Consider the following 9,988-nt stretch of genomic DNA (forward strand, 5'->3'; position numbering starts at 1 on the left):
GACAGACGTGTGTAGTGAAAGATAAATTCTGCACGCACCTGGAGTGGAAAGGAATCTGAAAACTTCCTCTGCTCCGTCCTGTACTTCTGGGTCTGGGTTGGAGGGTAGAGACCACCTGGCACCGCTTGGCTTGCTCGAAGCTTGGGTTTTGTCATTTTTAAAAGACATTTTGATTTTGAATGAGGGGAGAAAGAGAAGTCTTGGCAGTTTCTCGGGAATGTGGATTTGTGAGCAGGTTTTTTTAAAAATATATATATATATGGATAGCTTATGTTTTTTGTGTTACTGGTGTTGTTTCTGACAGAGCCTAGTGTGGAAGATGCATGTTTCCTAGGAAGGCTATTTATAAAGAAGAGATTGGATTTATACCCCACCCTTCACTCTGAGTCTCAGAGAGGCTTACAAACTCCTTTCCCTTTCCAAAAGTCTATTTGGAAATGGAGGGAGAAACTGTTCTTTTTAAAAGTAAAATCTAACTGCCTCTGATGAAAGAGTGGGGTAATGTCAAGTGTGAAATGCAGCCAGAGTAGCTGTATTCATGCATGCCCTTCTCACATGTTTGGTTTCAATAGGATTATCTGGCTTGATAAGATGTGGTAGAACTGGACCCGCAGTTACTTCCCTGAGGAGATCAGATAATAGAGATGTAGTCTCTAGCTAACCTTGGTCCAGGCCTTCCCTCCCAGCCTAACTGACCTCACAGGGCTGTTAGAAGGAAACTGAGGAAGGGAATAGGAATGGCATAGGAAGAGCCCTTCCTCCATTTGATGCTCACAACAGCAGCCCTGTGAGGTAGGTTAGGCTGAAAGTGTGTGATTGGCCCAAGGTCCAGGGTTTCTCAGATCCTAATTAGACACCACACTGGCTGTCTTAAGTAACTGCTTCCCTTTTCCCTTTATCTGTGGCTTATTATGAGAAAGACGTCAACCTGAGACCCTGAAGAGCCACTGCCACTCTGAGTACACTGGGGGGGGGGGGGGGGGGGAAGCTTGCAATGCCCAGCCATTTCATGTTTTCCTCTTGGTCGTAGCCTCAGTGTATTGATCATAAGAGCAGGCTGGGGAAAGGGTTTGCTCCCCACTCCAGACACACTCAAGCTTACTACAGCACAGACATTGTCTCCAGATTTTGATTCAAGAATTCAGAGCAAGAGGTGTCAGTTATCAAAGACTGTTAAATAAGCAAAATATTGCAAGTGTTAATGTTTTAAGCATGTTTGTATTTTAAGTCAAAAAATAATATCTTTAATTGTGTTTGTCTGTGTCCGTTATAAAGTTTATATCTCTGGTACCTGGCATTACATTTTATGATACACATGAACTGGCCCAACAAAGTCCCATTTATGTCAGATCCGGCTTTAATAACAAATGAGTTCAACATCCTGGTCTACAGAGCTACAGGAATGCTTCTCTCAATATGATCTATTGCTACTGGTTTCCTAATCTGTACAATAATCATGGGTCAGACTGAGAGCAACACATACAGAACAATTCACTTATGTGGCTCCCACTTGGGGGAATGTCCTAGCCAGCAAGGTGAGCAGGACTCCTACAATTCCAGCATTCCACAAAAGGTGTGCAACAGAATGCAACAGGTAGCCGTGTTAATGTCACAGTATAAAAGAGCAAGAGCCTGGTAGCACCTTAAAGACTAACTAAATTTGTGGCAGGATATGGAGCTTTCATGAGTCACAGCTCACTTCTTCAGATATCTAGACTCAAATCGTTCTGTTTTCTACTGAAACAGGACAGTTTAAGACAGTATTTTAACTATGGAAATAAGGTTGGTTTCTAATTTTCCAGTCTCCTTTTCTTCCCACGCTCCAGGCATTTCTACGCTTTCTCCACAGTGTAAATTCTTTGATGCGAACTTAGTGTCTCCTTCCATGGAAAACTTTTGCCATACCAGGGATTTGCATGATTTCTCCCCTGTATGAATTCTTTCATGGTAAATAAGGCCTCCTTTGCTACGAAAGGGCTTTCCGCACTCCAAGCATTTATAGGGTTTCTCCCCTGTATGAATTCTTTCATGGCAAGTAAGGTTTCCTTTGCTACGAAAGGACTTTCCACACTCCAGACATTTATAGGATTTCTCCCCTCCATGAATTCTTTCATGGCAAGTAAGGTTTCCTTTGCGACTAAAGCACTTTCCACACTCCAGGCATTTATAGGGTTTCTCCCCTGTATGAGTTCTTTCATGGTAAGTAAGGCATCCTTTGCTACGAAAGTACTTTCCACACTCCAGGCATTGATAAGGTTTCTCCCCTGTATGAATTCTTTCATGGTAAATAAGGTTTTTTTTGCTACTAAAGTACTTTCCACACTTCAGGCATTTACATGGTTTGTCCCCTGTATGAATTCTTTGATGGTAAGTAAGGCCTTGTTTGCTAGCAAAGCAGTTGCCACACTCCAGGCATTTATATGGTTTCTCCCCTGTGTGAATTCTTTGATGGAAAGTTAGCCTATCCTTCCGTGGAAAGCTTTCTCCACACTCCAAACATTTATAGGGTTTCTCCCCTGTATGAATTCTTTCATGGTAAGTAAGGTTCCGTTTGCAAGTAAAGCAGTTTCCACACTCCAGGCATTTATATGGGTTCTCACTTGTGTGAATTCTTTGATGGGCAGTTAATATCTTCTTCTGTCGAAAGCTTTTCCCACACTCCAGACATTTATGTGGTTTCTCCCCTGTGTGAATTCTTTGATGGAAAGTTAGCATATCCTTCCGTGGAAAGCTTTTCCCACACTCCAGACATTTATATGGTTTCTCTCCTCTATGAATTTTTTCATGGTAAGTAAGGTTTCCTTTGCTACTAAAATACTTCCCACACTCCAGGCATTTATATGGGTTCTCACCTGTGTGAATTCTTTGATGGACAGTTAATATAGTCTTCTGTCGAAAGCTTTTTCCACACTCCAGACATTTATGTGGTTTCTCTCCTCTGTGAATTCTTTGATGGAAAGTTAGAGTATTCTTCCGTGGAAAGCTTTTTCCGCAATCCAGACATTTATATGGTTTCTCTCCTGTATGAATTCTTTCATGGTCAATAAGGCTTTGTTTGCTAGTAAAGCTGTTTCCACACTCCTGGCATTTATATGGTTTCTCCCCTGTGTGAATTCTCTGATGATACATAAGGTTTCCACTATGCTTGAAGCTTTTCCCACATTCGAGGCATTTATAAGGTTTCTCCCCTGTGTGAATTCTCTGATGATACATAAGGCTTCCACTCTGCTTGAAGTGTTTCAGGCATTTATATGGTTTCTCTCTTGTATAGGTTTGTTGATGGGAAGTAAGCTTGTCACTCCACCTGAACCTTTCTCCACACTCCACGCATTGATATTTTCCCGCCTCTCCCTGAATTCTCTGCATACCCCCAGCTGAAAGAAAGAGACACTTATCATGAACAGTGTGAAAAACAGAGCAGGAACATGAGAGAACGGACTACATTAACTGTGGTCGGGAGTGCAAAACTAGACACACTTTGAGAAGCCTTTGTTGGTAATCTGGTCCTATACTGTTACAGAAAAATCAGGAGTTCAGAGGGGCTTCTCAAAAACGAATCCACAAGCCAGGGAGTTTCTCCTCAGGCAGTGATGCAAGCTACAGGTTGCTTTGTTCTTTGCTCTTCAACCTCCACAGGCACCTTTTCAGCATTCACTCCTTACCCCGGCTCAATGGAGAACCAGCTCTTAGGATAAAGAAGGTCACAAAAGAAACCCACCCGCCCTAGGAAGGAAGAATAAGCCACACTCCGTCCCACCACAGACCTGCCAGTCCCGCCTCTTCAGCCGAGAACAGGAAGAACAGCTCTTCTTCTCCTTCCAGCCAGGAGATCAGGTTGGGTTTGGCAGTCACTGGTCCTTTTCATCATGAAAAAAGAGCAGAAAATTAGACTTCTGTTCCGTGCAGATCAGTTTGACTCTTCCAAGCCAACTTGACTATATCCCTACGGGCACAACAGACAAGTAATAGGTGAGGGGTGGGGTATTGGACCAGGTAGAGGGCAGTGTTCCCTCTAAGCTGAGTTAGTGTGAGTTAGCTCACAGTTTTTTAGCCTCTGGCTCACACATTTTTGTCTTAGCTCAGGAAGGATGGCTCCAGAGGAAACTAAAACTCACACACAACTTTAATGCCAGTAGCTCACAAAGTAGAATTTTTGCTCACAAGACTCCACAGCTTAGAGTGAACATTGGTAGAGGGGCAAAGATCCGGAGAGGAAAATATCACCCAGTGAGTTTTCAGTCTTACGTAAAAAGAATCAGTGAATCTGTCAAAAAAATTGGTTTTTTTACAAAATCTTTACAACTGATTTATTTTTCCGGAGAATAAGAGAGGGTCAGATTTTGGAGACAGCGGACACAGAGGGAACTTAAACCGTTGGGATGGTTGTCTGCCGGCCCCTTCCAAGTCACCCAGCTGCTAAGAACATAAGAGAAGCCATGATGGATCAGGCCAGTAGCCCATCCAGTCCAACACTCTCTGTCACACACTGGCCAAAACCCAGGTAGCATCTGGAGGTCCACCAGTGGGGCCAGAATTGCAGAAGCCCTCCCGCTGTTGCCCCCCCCCCCAAACTCCAAGAATTCACAACATCAATTCCCCAGACTGCGTGTTCCAACTATACTTTGTGGCTAATAGCTACTGACGGACCTCTGCTCCATGTGTTTATCCAATGCCCTCTTGAAGCTGCCAATGCTTGTATCTGCCACCACTTCCCACCGCAGAGAATTCCATGAGTTAATTACTCGTCTGGCCGTCTAAAGGTCACCTGGGTCACATGCAGTGTTCCCTCTAAGCTGAGTTAGTGTGAGTTTTTTAGCCTCCAGCTCACACATCTTTGTCTCAGCTCAGGAAGGAGGGCTCCAGAGCAAACTGATTGATGCCGGAGCCAAATCGCTCGCTCACAACTTTAATGCCAGTAGCGCACAAAGTAGAATTCCTGCTCACAAGACTCCACAGCTTAGAGGGAACATCTAAGGGTCTCTCTATTATATAGAAAATTGCAGGGCTGGGTTCTGTCCCAAGGGCGGGAGAGGTTCGCGAGGGGTAGCCTTTTCAGTAAGTTCTGGGAGCTTCACCTTTCCAAGCTCCCACCAGAGAATCCACTTGGAAACCTAAAATGCTCCAGAGCATGAGGGAATGAGGTCATAGTCATGATGAGACTCAATGGGCAGATCATTTTATCCCGTTCCCCCCCTTCCCTGGAAGGGCTGGAGCTGCAGCCCCCCGACTTCAACGAGGCTAAAAATCCAGGACCGGCCCTGGTAAAGGACCCTCAACACGAATGCTGGAAGGCTTGCAAAACAATTAGTCTCAGGCACCATCCTTGAGAACTTATGAGACTGGCAGAGAGGCCATCCGTGTGTCCTCCACAGTCACATCGCAGCACAGGTGAGGTAAGGTCAGCCTGGAGGAAACGCCCCTGCTTGGATCCGCCCACCCTCTCCAACCCAGCATCTCTTGACGCCCCTTCTGAAGCCCTCTCACGGGGTCCAAAGACTGCTAGAGAGCGCCTCACTTGTGTGCATGGAGAACCCTTGCCAGATGTGTACAAAGGACTACTTAGCCAAATGGACCGACCGCATCCTTCCTCAGCAGCAACTATGAACAAAGAGGAGTCTCAGCCACACCCAACAGCATCGAGGAGAGAAGATCCCTCACCCAGAGCGGCCACGTTCCCAAAATTCTCCAGCATGACCTCCTTGTAGAGAGTTCTCTGGGCTGGGCTCAGCAGGGCCCACTCCCCCCGGGTGAAATACACGGCTACCTCTTCGAAGGACACCGGATCCTGGAGGAGAAGGAGGAGGCGGAAGAAGAAAGTAATCCTTCCCATCACTGGGAAATTGGTCCGTGAGAAATAAATCCAAACACGGGTATTAAAACGATCCCTGAACAGCAGCAGCCAGGAGGGGATCCGGGCCCTGAGGCTTTCCCCTTCCCAGTGCTCCTTGAGGGAATCCAGGGAACAGAGGAATGGCCAGGGCTCTCACGGGGTTACCAGCCTCCCGCCTGCTCTGGCTTCCTCCTCCTTCGACCTCTCTGCTTGACCTCTAGAGGGAAGGCACTTCCGGAGAGAGGAGGATTGGAATATGCAAAAGCACACCGATATGTGGCTGAGAGGAGAGCCAGGGCTTGCCCTCCGGGGTACTGAAGGAGACGCAGATTTTTTTAACTCCGTCCTCGCTTGAACTGCTAACTGGGTGGGGGCGAGACTGGTCGATGCCCTCCTGGGGAGAGCAAGAATGAGTCTGCAGAGCTCCTTCCAAGCAGGGAGAGGAGCAGATCGGTTGAGTCAACGGCCGAAGGAGTGGCAGAGTTGGAGGCTTCTTTCCTGTCACGTCCTGAGAAGAGGGAAGACACAGGCCACGGGTGGAAGAGGGAGAGCACACTCTTGTGGGCGTGACTGAAAATGTTTTCACACATGCTGAGTAACACTTTCAACCCACTTTCAATGTACTTTGCAACTAGAAACTACTGGGCGAAGGGGCAAAAATCGGCTTGCAGACAGTTGCTAAAGTGCTCTGAAAGCAGACTGAAAGTGCTTTACTCAGTGTGTGTGAAAGCACGATGAGGCAGCAAAAAGGGGTGCAAAGCCGAGTGCTGGCCAGGTGAGGGAAAGAAGAGGGGAAAAACATTCACTTCTTCCAGAACTTCTTCTGGCCTTGGGAGTCTGCCTCTTTCCTGGCGCTCAGTCCTAATGAAAGCCAGGTTGGTCTCCCAGAAGGCAGCAATTTTCTCGAGCAGTTTGTCTGGATTGCTCATGTCAATCGACCCAAATACCTTGACGTTAATGACCAGATGTGATTGGAGAGGGATTGTGCTCAAAGTATCCAAGGGAACACCTATTTTCTCCTAAGGAGCCTCTGCTGAAGTCTCCAGCATGAGTGGAGTCCAGACTGGCATCCAACTCCAGCAGGGTCTGTAGGGTGGTTGCCCCAATGGAGTGTACATTTCAAAAAGCAAGTGCATTCCTGACATTATAGCATACTAGGAAAAAGGCCCATTGTTGAAATAAATATGAGCTCTAGAAAGAGGCTCTGGGTGGGTGCCCTGGCCTTAGGCACTTAGGGTCAATTTGCTGTGGCATCCTCAGCAGGGTATAATGACACAGAGTCCACCGTTTTCTCCAGGGGAACTGATCTCTGCCATCTGAAGAGCAGTTGTAATTCTGAGTGATTTCCAGCCCGCACCTGGAGATTGGCAACAATGGTTCCCCAGGAGGAAATGGCTGGTTTGGATGGTGAAGTCTATGGCATTGTACCTGTCTGAGGTCCCACCCCTTCTCAAACTTCACCCTCTCCAGGCTCCACCCCTCAAATCTCCAGGAATTTCCCAACCTGGATTGGGCAACCCTATCTCCTTCCCACCCAACCATCAACCTACCCTCTATAGCATTCTATTCAGCTGAGGCTTCTCCCCTCCCCAAACTCCCCAAACTCTGGCTTCCATAGACTTCACCACAAAATCTCCAGGAATTTCCTGACCTGAAGCTGGCAACCCTAGTCAGGACTGGCCCCAATGCGTTCAGGCCGTAGTAGGCCTGGAAAGGGCTTCCTGCTCCTGCCTTTTTACTGACAGAACCAAGCTTGGTTGCCTAGCAACAGCCAGAGGGGAAAGTGAGCCCCACAGCAGGAGAAGAGAATGGTTTGACGGCTGGTGGCTCACCTCAGTAGCCAGCCAGCCACGGAGGAGCCAAGTAGCAGTAGAGCCAGCCATTTTGGCAGTTTATTCAGGCAGGGAAGAGAGACCAAGCCGGCAATGGGTGGGGGACAGGAGCGGACCCAGCACCCAACCAATGGTACGTGAGTACTCTTGAGTGGCAGTTGACTGGCCAATGGCTGGTGGAGTGCACAGCAGAGCCAATGGGAGAGCCGGAAGGTGCCAATACGCTAGGGCTTTTATATATGTAGTATACTGCACATGGCAATTTGGGGGGGAGGGGCAAACGCGGAGGGCTGTGGCTTGTCCGCTGGGAAAACGGGAGCCCCAAACATTGTGCATGTATGAAAACTGCACATGTGGCTCTCCATGAGCCACAGAGTGAGTACCACCAATGAAGACACTTGAGCTTTTCTTTTTGCTAACTACCCTTTTTGCATTCAGCTTTCTGATAAATATACAGCCAAGCCTCTGAAGAGGAGCTTGGTGGCAGGAGTTAGCACGACTTCTGATCCCTGAATTTCTCACTTTAGCATCTCTCTTTTCCCCTCCTTTTTCGGTTAGCGTGCACCACTTGAATTCATTTTTAAGATCATCCGTAAAGAGCATACAATGAACTTTAATACGACCTACAAGTGTTGATGTATGAATACCTGGGAATATTAAAAGTGGAGTTAGATCTAAAGTAGTGAATAAAGGTTGTTGGCCAGTTTGATCATCCCCCACCCCTGATATATTTCTGGGCTGGGCAACATCTGGATTCCCATTCTTAAGAATATAAGAAGAGCCCTGCTGGATCAGACCAATAGTCCATCTAGTCCAGCGTCCTGTCTTACACAGTGGCCAGCCAGTTCCTCTAGAGGGCCAACAACAGGGCAGAGAGGCGGAGGAGCAGGAGGAGATTGGATTTATACCCCGCCCTTCACTCGGGAGTCTCAGAGCAGCTTACAATCTCCTTTCCCTTCCCCTCCCCACAACAGACACCCTGTGAGGTAGGTGGGGCTGAGAGAGCTCTGAGAGAACTGCTCTCGAGAACAGCTCTGCAAGAACTGTGGCTGACCCAAGGTCACCCAGCAGCTGCATGTGGAGGAGTGGGGAATCAAATTCGGTTCTTCAGATTAGAGTCTGCTGCTCTTAACCACCACACCAAACCGGATGAAAGATCACCAAGAAAAATCATATCCCAATACTGTCTCCCAGATTTCCCACAGAACTGAATTTCTGTGTATTTCTGGCCACTGTGTGATACAAAGTGTTGGACTGGATGGGCCTTTGGCCTGATCCAACATTGACATCTCTTATGTTCTGACCACTGGCCTCTTCACTAAGAACTACGTTTTTAGGGGATGACAAGAGAGTACTTTGGATCACCTAAAAATATCTTTTGAAAGCCAGCTAGAGTGACAAACTGGGACCTGAGAGACCCAGGTTCGAATCCCCACTCTGCAATGAAAACTTGCCAGGTGACCTTCAGCCAGTTACATGCTCTCGGCCTAACATACCTCATAAGGTCATTCTGAGGATAAAATGGAGAAGAGGAGAATGATGTAAGTCATGTTGGGTCCCCTTTGTGGAGAAAGGTAAAGGTTCCCTTGCTCGAAAGCCAGTCGAGTCCGACTCTAGGGTTGCTGTGCTCATCTCCGTTTCCAAGCCGAAGAGCCAGTGCTGTCCGAAGACGTTTCCGTGGTCATGTGGCATGACTAAACACCAAGGCGCACGGAACGGTGTTACCTTCCCACCGAAGTGGTCCCTATTTATCTACTTGCAATTTCTTGCTTTCAAACTGTTAGGTTGGCAGTAGCTGGAACTAGAGACGGGAGCTCACTCCGTCATGTGGCACACTCGGGTCTTGAACTGCTGAACTACCAACTTTCGACAGCCTGCAGTTCAGCGTCTTAACCACTTGAGCCACCACAGCTCCTTTTGTGGAGATAGGAGGGGCATGAAAGAATCAAATAATAAAAATTTCATCTCACAGTGAATTCCAGGTCTTCTGGCCCGTTTCTAGAGAAGGAGCAGTGTTGCTTCTTTCTCCAACCAGTTACTGGTAGGAGCCCAGATCCTTTTTCCTACGGCACAAGCGAACCTGACAAGACTTTTATAAAGGTTTCTCAACAGCCACCTTCCAACTGTCAAGAATTGCAAACTGGACTTCTGCCACGCGTTCCACAGGGAATATCACCCCCCACACACACACAAACACCTTTTTGGTTTGGCTGAGGAACTTCTACCAAAGCTTCACATCTAGCCTTCCACTAGGGCTGCTAATTCCAGTTCCGGAAGCTCCTCAAGATTGCTTGTAGAGGGCAGAATTTGGGTAGGGAGTTCAGCA

At 47.4% G+C, this 9,988-nt stretch overlaps 1 protein-coding gene across 1 annotated transcript in view; it reads right to left on the reverse strand.

Annotated features, from left to right (window-relative positions):
• LOC107112117 (zinc finger protein 208-like) overlaps positions 1 to 9,988 on the reverse strand; it is a 26,860-nt gene that overhangs the window by 16,070 nt on the left and 802 nt on the right. Inside the window, exons 2-3 of the mRNA XM_015413191.1 lie at positions 5,659 to 5,785; positions 1,759 to 3,374 (exon numbers count right to left, since the gene is read on the reverse strand). Of these exons, the coding sequence (XP_015268677.1) occupies positions 1,759 to 3,374; positions 5,659 to 5,785 (1,743 nt within the window). The remainder of the gene's footprint in view (positions 1 to 1,758; positions 3,375 to 5,658; positions 5,786 to 9,988) is intronic.

This window comes from Gekko japonicus, unplaced genomic scaffold (genome assembly GCF_001447785.1).
Source record: "Gekko japonicus isolate JY-2015 unplaced genomic scaffold, Gekko_japonicus_V1.1 scaffold6175, whole genome shotgun sequence".
Lineage (NCBI taxonomy): Eukaryota > Metazoa > Chordata > Lepidosauria > Squamata > Gekkonidae > Gekko > Gekko japonicus.